We start from the raw sequence: 16,123 nt of genomic DNA on the forward strand, positions 1-16,123 counted from the left end.
GCTGTGCCTTCTCACTGTCTGTTTCCAGTTAAAAAGAAACATTGATGTATTTGGTGCATAGATTGTTTTTCTTTCACCTGTTAATAGTTCCTTCCCACATTGTTTTTTTTTTTTTTTTTTTTTTTTTTGTTTGTTTTGTTTTGTTTTGTTTTGTTTCGTTTTTTGGCTAGGCTTTTTTTCTTTTTTCTTTTTTTTTTTTTTTCCCCTCCATCTCTCTCTTCTCCATACCCTCTGCCAGGTATTCAGTATGTTAGAATTAGGAAAGATAAGAATCCATGTAAAAGGAGATGTTTTACAGACAGTAAAAATCATTTTAACTGTAAGCTGATGCTTTAAGCTTTTGAGTGCTACCAGACATCTTAAAGAAAAAAAAAAAAAAAAAAACAGTTTTAATCAGTTCAAGCTTTTTTCCTTTTTAACAATTAACTGATTAGGGCAGGAAAAAAGGGGATTTCCAAACATTAAACGTGCATGCAGATTTCTGATACTGTCTTGTGCTCTTGTTTTCCTCAGTCTGTCGCCTGAATCTTCTTTTAGGGAAGCTGTTTTTATGCCAGTCTGAAAAAGAGCAGAGAGTTAAATGGAATCCAAATGATTTATTAGCATTTCTTGAAGTTATTTGCAGTATAGAATGAAATATACTTAGAAAATATACCAGTTGGCATATGTGTAGATTGCAAGGAAAGAAATTAGACAGTGTAATTTTTGTGTTTAAATTTTGGTCAGTAGAAGGAACACAGTAAGGAAATAGTGATAAAATAGCTTGTAAGCTAGCCATCAGAAGAGCCACCAAACATTGGTTCTCTCATCTGTTCTTTTCTGTGAACCAAGATTTAATACTACATGAAGAGGAGTCAGGGGTATGCATTGACCAGGCTCAGTCTACAGTCAAACAGTGATCCTTGAAGGCAACATCAAATGTGAGATGTGATTATTAATATCAGGACAAATTTATCTGACAAAGATTAGGTTCTAGTCTAATTAAAGACAGTGAAAGTGAAACTTCATTTACCACCAGCTATGTCTTTGATAGTCACCACAAACCCAAAAATATTACTTGCTGTTTGCTTGCTGCTCAGACTGTTTGAGTTATCTTATGGTAGCATAGTAGGTCTCAATGCATATAGTTACATGAATCTTGAAATTCACCTTTCTCAAGCATTCTCTCCCCCATCGCATGGGGCAGGGTGAGCAAACAGCTGTTGATGCTTAGCTGCCAGCCACATTAAACTACAACATACCTGCCTCTCATTTAGTAAATGACGGAGAAGTTCTGGTTTATCATATTCAGACATTTATTTTTTTTTTTTTACTTTTTTTTTTTTTTTGCCTTCCTGCATCTTACTTGTTGTATTGAAGGTTTTAGATAGAGCGTTGCTCTGTTTTAACACTATTTTACAAAAGAATATTCTCATCAATAGATCTGCATGGACAAAGCAATTGATTTAACTTGTTTGTGTATATGACTGATATATTTTAAGCAGCTCCACAAGAGCCTTGATGCCCACTATGTCATTTCTGAAGTCCATATAAACTTGTCTGCAACATAACATGGTGGCTCATAGCAGCAGGTTTATAATTCATCGTACTGATTTACGAAGCCACAGCCATTGTGGAAGTTGTACCTCTTTTCACTTCAGGAAAAAGTACTGCCCACTACCGAGAGTCATGTCAGCAGAGAGGAGACTATAATTAGAGAAAGAAAGGGTGTGATGACTCCATAGACCATCCCAAATAAAAATAAATATATTTATATTTTTCAGCAATGAAGTGAAATCTGCATAAGAAAAGAAAAGATTCCCTTGCTAGCCCAAGTATTCTGCTCTGTAGTAATTTTCACTTTAACCTAACCATGCAGTGACATTGGAAAAATACAAGATAAAAAAAGCAACACTATCTTCTTGTACAAAATCCTATCATAACATTCTTGTTTTGTTTTCATTGCAAAGGATGGTCTTAATGAATAGTATTTTGAATGTCTATGCTAGCTGCTATGTGAAGGTATACAAACCCTTTGGAAACACAAATTCATTATGCTTCACAGGTGGCTAATAATGGTAAATGACACATTTTACAAATGGTAAAACTGAGTGGCTGACCTGCTCCCAGCTTCCTGGAAAATGACTGGAAGTGCTGAGAGGGTAATCCAGCTTTTCTGACAAGAGTGTCTCTCTACTCTCCAGAACAGAGTATTGACAAGTTTTTTTCTGTAACTTTTACATTTTATCTTTTATTGCCCACAATATTTGGGCAGACTCAGGCTGAAATGGTTTGTGCTGTCTGCTGTCCTTCCATCTGCTATGATTATTCATCTGGCAATCACCCCAGGCTGTGGATTTTTTCTTGTTCATTCTCTTCCTAAATGACCTAACAGCATCACTTCTCATATCCTTTCCCATCAAGCTCATTTTGTGGTTGTATTAGTAGGCAACTGATTTGTAGCAGGGAATAATTGCCTTTCTCTCTGATTGGTACAGAAAGGAAGCCAAGGTTGGAGGGAGGCAAAGTCTTCTGAGGTGTTGGCTAAGAGAAGGTGGCGCCCCAGAATACTCAAGAAGTGAGCTGTTCTCAAGGAAGGCAAGGAACAAACCAACTAGGTTTATACAGATGAGGAAACAGGGAGAGTGAAAACTGCATTTTCCAGGAAAAAAAAAAAAAAAAGAAAAGAAAAAAAAAAAAAGAAAGAAAAATTTGCATTAATAGCCAAGAACACTGCAAAGTTTCTTCACACCTAGGCTCAGCTCCTAGTCAGCCTTCTGTGACCCATACTGTAGTTATGTGAAAGGCTGTTTGCAGCAAATGCTCACTTCTGCTTGCATGTTTAGGTTTAGCAAGCTCTTGATTTTTTTATTTTTTTTTTTTTTAATGAACAGGAAATTAGGCTGCTGTGCAGCAACCTTAACTGATAAGACTAACTATCTCAAATTGTGTGGTTTTTGTTTTGTTTTGTTTTGTTTTTCAATTTTGTTATTTCATTTTTAATCTTCTTCAACAAATTTTAGAATCAGGACAGCATTTAGAGGAACCAGTGCTTTCTTCCAGCTGCTGCTCATTTGAGTTCACTGAAGTCAAAAGCTCAAGTAAATTTAACTCACAGTAGCTGCATTTTACTTTAAATATTGATGTTAAGTGCATTTCTTCTGAGTCTGAATTAATCTCAGTGTTAGACCTGTGTAACTGGAGACATGTTGTAACAAAGTGCTAGCCATTAAAGCAGTGCAGTAAATATTCCCTGCAGCCTCCAGGACAGTCACTTCCCCCACTCCCTCCTGCAACTTCAATTTCTTTTTCCTTTTCCTTTTCTTCTTCCTTGGACATTGTATCCAAGTTTCTTGCCCTCAGGTTGCTTTGCCCTGCACACACACTGCATTTGTAGATCTTCCTGTGATATCCTAGTGGGTGGGAGCTGCAGTTGTCTTCCCGCGTAGTCACCGACCAAGCAGTGGTTTAGATCTGTTATCATTTTGCATCAGCAGCGTCAAGCCCATTTCTGCCAAAATAAATGAGCTGTAGCAGGCATTGTTAGTGCTGTTAAATTAAATTTATTACAACAAAGAAACATGAGCAAGTGTAAGTGAGCATTTGGTACTTATCCAGAATGCAAAGGAAACTCTAGAAATTGTGATGAGGGTTTCATACAATATGTGCCACTTTTGTTACTGCCCTGGGAAGCAACATTCTCTGCCCATCATCCCTAGGATATATGACCATTTTGGTCAGGAATAAATCTCCTATAGGTCAGAATTATTTTGAAAATGGGGCTTGAGCTCCTATGTCACTTAGGCAGTTTTACTAATTCTAACCCATCACGTTTCTTTCTAGCAGACAACCTGCTTTCCACCAGTCCTGCAAGACAGCTGCTGTATTGACTTTCCTAGACCAAGCAGGAGCTAACAGCTTCATGTTTCCAAATCTTGTCTATATTTGTCAGTCATATGCATATTTTTAAAGTATTTTTCCTTACTTCTGCCTTGTGTTTTATCCCTTTGAGGTACTTTGTTCATAATGCAGATAAATCTTTTGATTAATTATAGTCAGTTAATTACTAGGCTTCTAAGCCTCTCATTTGTCCTCTTCACAAGTCTAGCCTAGCAGTTTCATGGTTATAATTTTCTTATGTTTTCACATAGTTTTCTTATGACATGACCCTATCTAATCTGCAAAAAGGGAGTAGTCAGGCGATGAAGCAGTTTGACAGTTTTTACTAATAAAAAGGTTCCTTTTGCAACAAATTGGCTTCCTGAGAGGAGTGAAATTACTTGTGTGGTAAGGTACAAAAAACACATAATGGTTGCAATCTGTCCTACTTTAATTGATATTTAATTTATAGCAATTAATATTAATCAGTAGGTATTATTGCAGTAGAAGATATCCAAAGCCTGAATCAGAGACATAAGCAAATAATTGTCCTCCTTACCTTCAGTGGACATTGTCCTCCTTTATACCCGGGCTAAATTACGTTCTTGGTTTTTTTTTGTTTTTTTTTTTTTATTTGCTGATGCATAACCTTCATCATCCTTTAGTCAGAGGAATCAGCTACCACTGATACCCCTATGAAACCCTGAGTCTAGAGCTGCGTGAAAGACCTGGTGTTGAATCCATGCTAGACTTATTTGGCTGCTTTTATTACAAATGTGAAATTCCTGTCAAATTTGCTGAAAGCATTGCTCTGTTTCAAAGGAGCTATAACTGATTGATGTTTTCACAAGTGAGTTAGGCAAATAATTGATGATGATTGCTGAGTTTTGCTTTGAGACTTGGGTTCACTTAAATGTGACACTTGCAAAATTCATCATTGAGTACAGCCAGGGAAACCAAAATGGGAGAGAAAAAAGCACGTAATAATGCCTTGAGGATGTTGGGTTTGAACATGCAAAGTATAGCAATGACATTTCTAAGTAGTGCAAATGTAGTTGGACTCAAGTAAAGAGAAGCATAGAATCGTGGAATATCCCAAATTGGAAGGGACGCGATGGATGAAGAAAAGATGTGGAATGGTGTGGTAGACCCATTTTCCTTGCACCACAGTCTATGCCAGACACCTAAGAACAACCATACCTGTTCAGACTAAAGGTCCATCCAGTCAAATATCTCATCTCCAATATTGGCCATAGGACAGGAGCTAGAAGAAGAAGCAAGTATGATACTTGTCCCTAAACATACCAAAACTTGACCCAGAGTATCAGTTTGTAACAAGGCTCTTCAGCTAAACGGTCATATTAGTCCCTGATGTTCTGCAAAATCCACATTTGCTGCATCATTTTTTTCCAAACTACAGCTTGTTGAGCCATTTCTTTTCCTCAAGTTTTCGGTTATGTTTGAAATGAATAGAAGATGGTCATGGTGTAGATAAACTATGCAGACTGTCTCAACACTTACTTGATTTGACATTTTATTGTTATTCCACAGTTTGAGATGCTGACAGGATCGTTACCGTTCCAGGGAAAAGACAGAAAAGAGACAATGGCTCTTATTCTCAAGTGAGTACTGAAACCTATTTTGTTTCGTTAACTATGAGTTAGCTGTGCCCTTGGGGCAGCCTATAGGTCCTATGTATATGAAGGATGGCAAATAATAATGTGCATATTGAGTTTTTCAAAGCTTTGTAAGTCATAGATTTGGTAAGGTGCGCGCAGCTAATGCCTGCATGTGGCTCTGAAATTGCCTTCAGAATATATAGAATGAAGTGAATTACTGAGCAGGCTTTACAAAAGAAACATATTTTACTTTCCATAATACAGAATGTCTTTATACATACAGATGTGGAAATAGATTTCTGCAGGATAGCTTATGTTTTGTTGTTTCAAAGTTTCACATATTTTCCTTTGAATTTTTCCCACTCACTTAATGTTAAGCACAGACCTAATTATTTCGGAGTTTGAAGCTTACCTTTCTTATTGTTACATTTTTTTTATTTACACCTTATATTTATGTTTCTTCTCTGCAGCATTGAAACACCAAGGGAAAAGTTTTATCCATTCTAGTCAATGTAATTTATTATCATTATTTACACAATAGTTTCTTTGCATCTTTAAATTTCTCTTGATTCCCAAATCTATTCCTAAAAACTAAAAACTAAAAAAAAAAAAAAAAAAAAAAAAAAAGTAGGAAAATGATCTATTTAGGCTGCAAATGATATTATGAGATTCATTAGATTTACTTAGATTTACTTCAGTGATGCCAGTGATAAATCATTCAGCAGAAAGGATCAAGCCCTCAGTTTTCATTGCAATGTGTTTAGGTAATCATGCCTTTGGTCCGCAAATTCATGTGCCTGCCCCCTCCTGACTACTGCAATTCCACTCTGTAAACCACAATATGATGGAGAAAATTTTTGAAAAATCTATTTTCTTTTCAAGTGTCGTGTTCTTTCAGAGCCAAGCTGGGAATGCCACAGTTCTTGAGCATAGAAGCCCAGAGCCTGCTGCGAGCCCTCTTCAAAAGGAACCCATCCAACAGATTAGGTATGGGTGTGCATTTGATCAGTGCATTTGTTATGTGTGCTTCGTCTTGTCAAGTGGTGATCATTTCCTTCAGAGATCATTTCCCTGAGAGTTATCCTCTTCATTTAGAGTGCATTTTGCATATTTTCCCCAAGTGCAGGGAACGTTCAGCATTACTAGAGAAATTTGCAAAGAGTGCAGGCAAAACACTGGAATCACAAACATGTTATTAGCTTGGATTTTATTTTTTCAGTGTTGAGGGAGAGTGAACCACCATCATTTATGAACTGTGTAAGGCAACTCCAGCATATGATAATATAGGGAACTGGGATGACAGGGATCTTTTTTATTCTGTGTAGGTTAGCTGCAGATCTGAGGTAGGGAGAAAAAGAGAGTAAAATTTTTCATGAGCTCTCCCATTCTAAAATGCATTTCAATGCTGTTTCATTCTGGTTGCTGGGAACATTTTAACAGTAGGCTTTCTTTGTTACCCTGAACATATTATCTCCTTTCTTACTGATGTATTTTCACCCTTGGTTACTACTAATTCCGTTTAAGTAGTGATAAACTAAAGGAATTTATTGAATCATGTATCTTATGCTGTCTCTACCTTTGGGAGTTTAATTAAGAAATTCATCACATTTGTTCAGGTCATGGACCATGCCTGGCACATAATTTTCATTGGAAATTTAGTCTTCATTTATTACATGGAAAAATAAGAATGGTCATATCAAGTGAATGATACCATGATAATAGCTCTGTATTCTTTTTCATTTAGAAGTTATATCCCGTTCTGTGAAAATACATATATGTATTTATGCATATATATATATATATATATATATATTATTTTTTTTCACCATAATAGTCTCAGATTCTGCTGTGTTTTGAATGAGCAAGGGAAAATCTTGTTTCTAAAGGAAGAGGGCAAACCAGAGGGCAGTGGGGAATAACTCCAAAGTACACATTTTATATTTCTCCTGGTTCTTTGTACCTCTCTTGTAGGTTTTGTGTTTGTTTGTTTTTACACTCTAATATACCACTTACCAATATCTTTTGATTACTGGTATCCTCCACTCATTCAAGTCTTTCTATTTTTAAATTTCCCTAATAATTTTAAATGCTCCGTTCATCTCTTGCCACATCCAAAGCGTGCTATCCCTGAGCCTGTGCCACAAAGTGGGTTCCCTTCCTCCCTTCACATCTGCCAGCTCTGACAGAAGAAGCCCTTGACTGAGGTGACACAACAGTTGTGATCCAGGCCCAGCATGAGATTTTACAAAGCTAGCAGTAAGATACCTGAAAAAATGGAAATATGAAGGACCTCTGAAGAGTCAGAGTTATATTTGTCACAGGAGTAGAGGCATCTTTGCCTGATAGTGTTGGAATGAATTGATTTCCTTGTGTGAACTTCTTAGTGCAGAATAAGAATTATTTTTCATTGGAATAATGAATTATTTTTGAAGGGACAAGAGTTTCTTTATGCATCTGCCACACAGCCAACCTGTGTAGCTATCAATGAAAATAGATTTCTGCTATCAATGTCTTAAGAAATTTCTAGACATGTTTTTCTGTGTCAGTACTTTTAGATGGAAATGCTTTGCTCTGGAAACTCAAAAGCTCTGTAAAAGACTGACCGACCTTGTGACCAGAAACTGAATCCTTCAATTCTCTAAACTGTATCACAAGAAGGGAGCTGGCTGGTCCTATTTAAATGTGTAGTTGGCTCTCATTGTCATCCATGGGAGTTTTGGCAGCTAATAAATTACTTGTCTTTTAAGGAATGGCATAGACCGGTTAAATATTGAGACTTGTGAAAAGCAATTTGCTGGTATTGCTTGCAACTGTTTACACTTGCAAGATTATTTCAGATTGGAGACATAAGGTTAGAAGCGAAAAGCTGAATTAGGAAATCACTTGTTCTGAGGTGTGGAAAGAGCAAGAGGTTCAAGAGAGGTTTCTCCTTTTCCTTGTGGTACCCACACTCACTTCTCAGATGCTGGAGGTGGTGCTGCTGAAGCTCTGCCACGTAGTGCCTTTAATCCTCTGTGCTACTGTCACAGCATTAGTGGTCTGACAGACGGCAGAGAGCAAACTGCCTGACAGCCCACTTCTACCACCATCTGCCTGAGCAATGGATCTTGCGTTTCCTAATAGGTACACGTGGGTGTGCATGAGTACGTGGGGAAGATGAATGCTGTACTCTGTGCCCTTGAGCTCTTGCTTGACATTCTTACTCCAGTATCTCTTTCCCTTGCTTCAGGTGAGGCAGCGTGTGGGCTGTTCCAGCCCTCTGCTTTACAATGAGCCATCTTGGACTGTCACATTTTAGGTGAATGGATGTTTTCTGCATGAATCCAGCAACTCAGCTGAAGCCCCTGCCTCATGCAGTGACCTGACATGGGGGCTCAGCTGTTTTCTGAGGGAGCCCGACTCCCATGGAGGAGGATGGTATGGCATAGGCTGCCCCCAGGAGAGAGCAGGAGACAGGAGCCCTTGCTCCACACAGGGAACAGAGACTACCCAGCCTCCTGCAAAGCCATCTTCTGAAGATGGCAGGAATAGGGAACCAGGCACTTGGCACACTGCTGTGATCCCTCTCCTCCCTGCGGGCGGACACCTGCATAGCCTGTGGAGGCACTGTGCTCCCATGGGTTTTAATTCCTGACCTGATGGCACCTCTTGTAGTCTGATATGTCATAGAGGTGACAGTGCAAAAACACATTTCTCAGCAGGTTTCAGTTGCCATCAAGCAGTTGGGTTGATGTTAAAGAAAAATAGAGTCAAGGCATTTCTAGGTTTAATCCACGTTCAGGAAAGTAAGACACTGCAGCAAATATAAACTTTTCCTCACTCACCTCTTCTGTTTCTTTCTGCTATATTTTCTTTCTCTGTCTCTTGTTTTGTGCTGCACTGCTCATTTTGTGGCTTCCTGCAGTTTGCTGTGTATCCAAAATGTGCTCCAGTGAAATCACTGGGAATTTCTGTATACTGGTCCTTTAAAAAATGAGCTGCTCACTTAAATCAATGAAGTTGCTTAGCTTTAGAAATGAGCCATGACAATTCTAGCCCCAGTATTTTCTCAGTTTTAACATGGGGAATTACTAAGGAGCAAGGTTTTAAACCTGAGATTTGTTGAAATAGTATGAAGGCTGGGAGAATGGAAGAGATTATTTATAACAAAAGCACTCAAGGAAATAAAATCTAAAAGACTAACACAAAAATAGACCTTAACTTTTTGGGGGATACCAGTGGAAAGCTTCTGAAGGCATTCTATTTATCAACTGATTGAGAATCAGCATGAAAGATGTTGAAAACAAGCTTGTTGGTAATGAAAGAAGAAATACTTAAATGGTTGGCCTAAATGCTGAACAGAAGTCAGTAGATAAAAGGACTACTTCAGCTTTGTAGATTCTAGCTTTTTTCTGGGAAAGGAATCAGTCTGAAGATAAAAGAAAAGTAGCCTTAGACATCCTGTTTTGAAAAATCTTTGGAAAATTAATGAAGCATGCTAAAATAAAGTGTGAACCATATTATGGATCAAACACTTGCTTTCAGTCATTGTTTCAGAAGTTTGCAAATCTGGAGAGTGTTTGTATTTAGTCCTAAAATATTTCTAACTTTGGCAAACCAAAAGATGCTGGGCTTAAAAAATCATTTTATTCTGACTACCATTTCACTTTTTGCTGTTCGGTTTTGATATTTTAAGAAATAGAAGTAAAGATTGACTAGGAATTATAAAATTTTGTTTGAAACTTTGTTTTGAAGCTTTAGGTACAAACGAAAATATACTAGGATTGGAGGGAGATAAATGAGGCAGAGAAGGAACTTAGTGATACTGTTTAACTGATTCTATTTTTAAGTCTGGTGCCCATGATAATTCTTTAACAATTTTAACAAATTTTAAAGGAAATGAAAGTCTTTGGCATCTTTTGTTATGGGCATTGTCTGCCCTTTTCTGAACAGTAAAGGTGTAAGTTCATTGCATTTCTAGTAACTTAAAGAAAGGACTAATTCTCACATACCCAAAGTCCTCAATCTGTTCAGGCAGGTAAACAAATCTAAACAGCATTTCAGGAACTCCTTACACTGCTAAGCACCATAAAGTTCTAGAGTCCTCATAATTAAGATTTTTGGCCGAGAAAGTATACAATAAAAGCATGTGCTGATAGGGTCATCATAGAAGCTGAAGAAATGATTATTCTTTCCTTAGTCCTATGTTACTGGGGAAGAAACATTCTTCTTTGATGCATAGAAAGCTTTATTTTTCAGTTTTATGAGACAACAAACTCAAAAACAAATTTCTCCTTCATCATAGTGATTGTGTGTCATTTTTGTAAATCTTAGAATGAATTTTAAAATGTGTGGCCCAGATCATGAAAATGTAGAGTCACTAAAATTTTATTCCCTGAAATTAAAATTCTTTAAAACCCTTCTACTCATTTTGCATATTCAAATAATAAATTTTCATAGGTCTCTTTTCCCCTTAGTGTATTTCAGGGCTCATGTTGTCCATAATGATTCAACAATCAAAAACAATTATAAATAAAACATTCTTTCATTACTGCATGCAGACACTTTTATTACAGTCATAAAACAATCTTAGATAATGAAGTTTTCGCTTATTAACATGAGGCTACTTTTATATAAATCTATATGCATTCCATAATGTGTTTAAGCTGGCAATTAGATCCAAAAGCACTATTTATCATCTTGGACCCTTGTGGGACCGCATGGCATGTAGGAACACTTGCTGGCAGTAGGCTTGATTGTGCAGATTATTCTTCACAGAGAGGTCTGGTTACAAAATTGTAGTTAAAGTGAAGTTAAAAAAAAAAAAAAAAGGCAAGTAGAAAACTAGAGGAGGGCAGCAGGTGTACAGTCATGGAGCCATGAGCTGCACTTCAGTGCTCAGTCCTCAACTACAGATTATGGATGGTTCTCTATTTTGAGAACTGTCCACCCCCATGAAGTAGGACAGTCCAGATGGGACCTCTTCTGGGCTTCTTTTCTCTGTGAGAGCACATCTCTTTTTCAATACCACTCTAGATTTGTAGAGGGTAGATGAATGGCCCAAACACAAAGAACAAATCTAGAGAGGCTGCCCCATAAGTACCTAATGCTGTAACTTCTCCCTTTGATTTCTACACAGGGTCAGGGTGGCCCCTAGGGGCACTCAGAGCTATCCCTGAACATGCCCTCGGGCCACATCTTTCCTCTCTTTTTGAAGGAGACCCAGTCACAAGCCACTGCCAGCAGCCAGAGCGCAGGGGCCATGAGGGAGCTGTGGGCTACACAATCAGGTCTCTCCACAGGGAAAATTGGGGAATAAAAACTGCAGGAAGGACTGAATCTTCTCTCTGATGTAAAATCAGATGACACCAAGTTAGGTGCGTGTGTCGATCTGCTTGAGGGTAGGAAAGCTCTGCAGGAGGATCTGGATAGGCTGGACCGATGGGCTGAGGTCAACTGCATGAAGTTTAACAAGGCCAAGTGCCGGGTCCTGCACCTGGGGCGCAATAACCCCAAGCAGAGCTACAGGCTGGGAGAGGAATGGTTGGAAAGCTGCCAGGCAGAGAAGGACCTGGGAGTGATGGTGGATAGTCGGCTGAATATGAGCCAGCAGTGTGCTCAGGTGGCCAAGAAGGCCAACGGCATCCTGGCTTGTATTAGGAACAGCGTGACCAGCAGGGCTAGGGAGGTGATCGTCCCCCTGTACTCAGCTCTGGTGAGGCCGCACCTCGAGTACTGTGTTCAGTTTTGGGCCCCTCGCTACAAGAAGGACATCGAGGTGCTTGAGCGGGTGCAGAGAAGGGCGACGAAGCTGGTGAGGGGCCTGGAGAACAAGTCCTACGAGGAGCGGCTGAGGGAGCTGGGCTTGTTCAGCCTGGAGAAGAGGAGGCTCAGGGGTGACCTTATCGCTCTTTTTAGGTACCTCAAGGGAGGCTGTAGCGAGGTGGGGGTTGGCCTGTTCTCCCACGTGCCTGGTGACAGGACGAGGGGGAATGGGCTTAAGTTGAGCCAGGGGAGTTTTAGGTTAGATGTTAGGAAGAACTTCTTTACAGAAAGGGTTGTGAGGCATTGGAACAGGCTGCCCAGGGAAGTGGTGGAGTCACCATCCCTGGAAGTCTTCAAAAGACGCTTAGATGTAGAGCTTAGGGATATGGTTTAGTGGAGGGCTGTTAGCGTTAGGTTGGAGGTTGGACTCGATGACCTTGAGGTCTCTTCCAACCTAGAAAATTCTGTGATTCTGTGATCAGCTGTTGTGAATTAGAAGTCCTTCGTTCTTTGCAAAATTAGGCTATTACCATCCTAAATCTCTTTAGTACATTAAGCTAGCCAAAGATGGAGTCAAGCCATGACATTCCCAACAACGTGTTCTTTCTGTGCCAGAGCTCTGAGGTGGCCCCAAGTGGGAAACGCTAATTTTTCAAACAAATACCCATGTCAACTGCATGCTACATTCCTTACTGCACACTTTAGTACTCCACAAATAGAAGTAGCTACGGGTGGGATTTTTCCTTGGTTCTGATTTCTGCATTTTTGCAGAAAAGAAAGAACAAAAATGGTAGCAAAAAGTGTTTGTTTCAAATAGTATATCATCTGAAAAAGGGTAGTCATTCCCATCACACAATGATCTATCCATAAGCCTACAAGACAGAGAAGTAAAGCATCAGGGTAGGAAGCAGAGCAGAGAAGACTAAGGAATGTTACCAGTAACTTGGAGTGTCCTAGTCCTCTGAAATTGGTTTGGCACTTAGGTTTCACCCTCATTTAGTAAAGAACATCCACAGCACATTACAAAGTTTCCAATGACCACCACTGAACACAAGATATTTTTCACAGATATTTCTTCTCTGAAGAGTTATTTAATATGATTCTTTTCGGAGTAGCTGTGCTGGTTTCTTTTTTCTGTTGGAATTGCTGAAATTAGAATGAATCTGTCAGGGGTATCTAGTACAGACTTCAGACAGTGCATGCAAAAACTATGCTAAGAAAGGAATAAAACAAGTCTAATTGCTATCTAAGTCTCAGTATTTTATTGTCCAATACCTAGAAGTCATAAACAATTATCTTGGGAAGAGCAAGAATAGGGTAAGCATATGTGATACTTCACACAAATTCTCTCCTAGTCTCCACGTGCTTTAAGGTCAAGCAAGGGTTTTCCTGAACCTCTTGTGGTTTGTCAATGAAGCAATCTTTAGCAGATTTATTTTCCACATACTTTTTTGGTCTCCCCCTGAACCTATATAAGTATTTTGCCTCCGTGTCCTCTTTTTCAAGTAATTCCACACGTCACACAACTGGCTGCTGTCTGAAGAAGGACCTCCAGATTGCTCTGAACCTGATTCCTACTAGCATCATTTATTGACATAAATTCTCATACAGAAAAAGATGTGGAATGCTTAATCCCTAACTCTCCTCCCCCTCCCTTTCCAAATAATCATGACTTTTCAGATCTCTGTCATATACCCTCCTCAGTCATCTGTTTCCAGGTCATACCCTTTGTTGTTACACTGTTACACTTTGATTTTTTCTTACCTCTATAAGATACACCCTTTTCTAGGTGAGGGAATTAACTAGATTCCACACTAACACTGCAGATATACAATAGATTTATACAGCTACATAATGATGTTCTCTCTTTTGTCCTCTTTTCTCTAAGATTTGATTTCATGGTGTGTTTTCCTAGAAATGTCCATTATAACCCAAAGACCTCACTCCTGCCTGGGGAGGAGGGTCACCTCAGAACACCTAATATTGTATGCCAGGCTAGGATTGTTTATCCTTGTGTGCATCTCTTACATTTGTCTATACTATAAGATTACCAGGATGGGGAAGTAATCAGACCAGCATTACTTTTGAGTTATTATGCAGCAGGCCTGACATAATCCGGTATGTTATGTTCACAAAGTGTTTGCTTTTCATATCCATTCATCAGTGAACATTAAGCAGACTGTAGGAAGCCGTTCCTGATCAGTGCATTTTGGCAAACATCAGTAATGTCTTGTACACAAGGAGAGCAGATGTCACATTTTACAAAAGCTTGAGTTGACAAGACCTTTCTAAACTGCTTGTAATGCAGATCCTCAGGAAGTACAACTATTGCATTTAAAAAGCTGAGTCCTCTAAGGTGCCTTTTGCAAGATTCTTATTAATCCTGAGTCCTTCTGAGAATCCAGGATGTTAAGCATCCTTGCAAAGAAGCGCTGGGTACCTTTCAGGAACTGGTTCCAAAATTGCATTGTGAAGCCTTTGCTTCCAGATGTTATTTCTCCTTCTGAAAAAATGAAAGCTACTATTAATAAAGTCCGATCAACTCTTCCAAAATGGAATGCTAAGTCATCTCTGACAGATGTTTAATTATTACTGAGCACCTGTTATTTTTTGCGACGGTATTGAAGCATATAAATTCAACTAAGGGAATTAAAAAACAAACAAACAATCTTTTAAGATTAGATTCATTACCAGATCTCAGAGGAGTTTCCTTAAATTTCCAATAGAGAAAGTTTAATAGAGAAGTCTAACAGTACTACCAGTGAAGGAAAGATACCAGTGAGAGTGATAATTTTGGTACTCATGCAAATCTGAAGATGGTATTTGAGAAGGGAGAACCTAAAAACCTGACTTGCCTGAAATCATTTGGAGCCTTTTGATAATTTGAGTCTGAACTTACTAGTAATGCATTATTTCCTGCCTTCAGAGAATGCAGAGAATGGGTGATTATAGAAGGTTTGCTAATCAGTGCAGGCAGGGGATCTCCTGTTGGTGGCAAGAAGCAGCAGTAGCCTTGCTGGAGCTTTGGGACCCCTCCTGGTCTTGCTGGTGCCTGTGCTCTGCTGCAGCTGAAATCACATGTCTCATCTGAAGCCTGAAGAGAGCAGCCTTGACACCAGCCTCACTTAAAGAAAAAGAAAAAACCTTCAGTCCTCAAATATCCATTAATGAGGTGCCATTGTCTGCATTTATGGTTGTTTGTATGGTTGTGGCAGTTGTACTGTTCAGGCTTTCTTGTCTAGAAGAAAATTTTAGATGGTGATTCTGGCTTGTCAGAAGAAAAGAGGGATGGGGAGGAAAGCTGGAGAAGTGATATCATGTAGCACTTTACTAAGCATGACTTTATTTTGATTCTTTCATTCTCTTGTCAGGTGCTGGATTCGATGGAGTGGAAGAAATTAAACGTCACCCATTCTTTGTTACTATAGACTGGAATGTAAGTGGAGCAGCATTTTAATTTTTTATTTTTTTCTTAGCTAAATTTTTGAAGACCAACTAGCATGTTTATAAAAGAGATTAATTAATCTCTAACGTAGAAGAACCAGGATCTAGAGCCTTTTAAGCGGGTACCTATGTCTCTGTCATACATATAAACATTTGTTCTCATACCCCAAAGTGAAAGAAATAGAAATCTGTTTTCTGCAATTGTCAGTTTTCTCTGACTGTTTGTTTCTGTTCTGTCTGATGGGCTGGCTAATCACAGTACTACCTGAGGCTCTTTGCAGTGTTCTGCAGAGTAATTTCCACATTCAACTCTAATAAGCATGATTCATTGATTGTGGGCACTGAATCGAAGTGCAAACGATCAGTTGTAAATAAAGGAATTCCTGTAATATTTCATGTTTCAATTGCAAAGGAACACAGAGCCAAAGGGCTGAGTTTGAAAAAGGTACTCCAAAGTG

General features: G+C 38.9%; 1 protein-coding gene across 13 annotated transcripts in view; it reads left to right on the plus strand.

Moving 5' to 3' along the window:
• RPS6KA2 (ribosomal protein S6 kinase A2) overlaps window positions 1–16,123 on the plus strand; it is a 303,450-nt gene that overhangs the window by 242,028 nt on the left and 45,299 nt on the right. For all 13 annotated transcript variants that reach the window (XM_084513721.1, XM_084513720.1, XM_084513724.1 and 10 more), the window contains 3 exons: window positions 5,410–5,480; window positions 6,376–6,464; window positions 15,593–15,657. In XM_084513721.1, coding sequence (XP_084369847.1) covers window positions 5,410–5,480; window positions 6,376–6,464; window positions 15,593–15,657 — 225 coding nt within the window. The remainder of the gene's footprint in view (window positions 1–5,409; window positions 5,481–6,375; window positions 6,465–15,592; window positions 15,658–16,123) is intronic.

The sequence above is a fragment of the Aythya ferina genome (genome assembly GCF_964211825.1).
Source record: "Aythya ferina genome assembly, chromosome: 3".
NCBI classification, from domain to species: domain Eukaryota; kingdom Metazoa; phylum Chordata; class Aves; order Anseriformes; family Anatidae; genus Aythya; species Aythya ferina.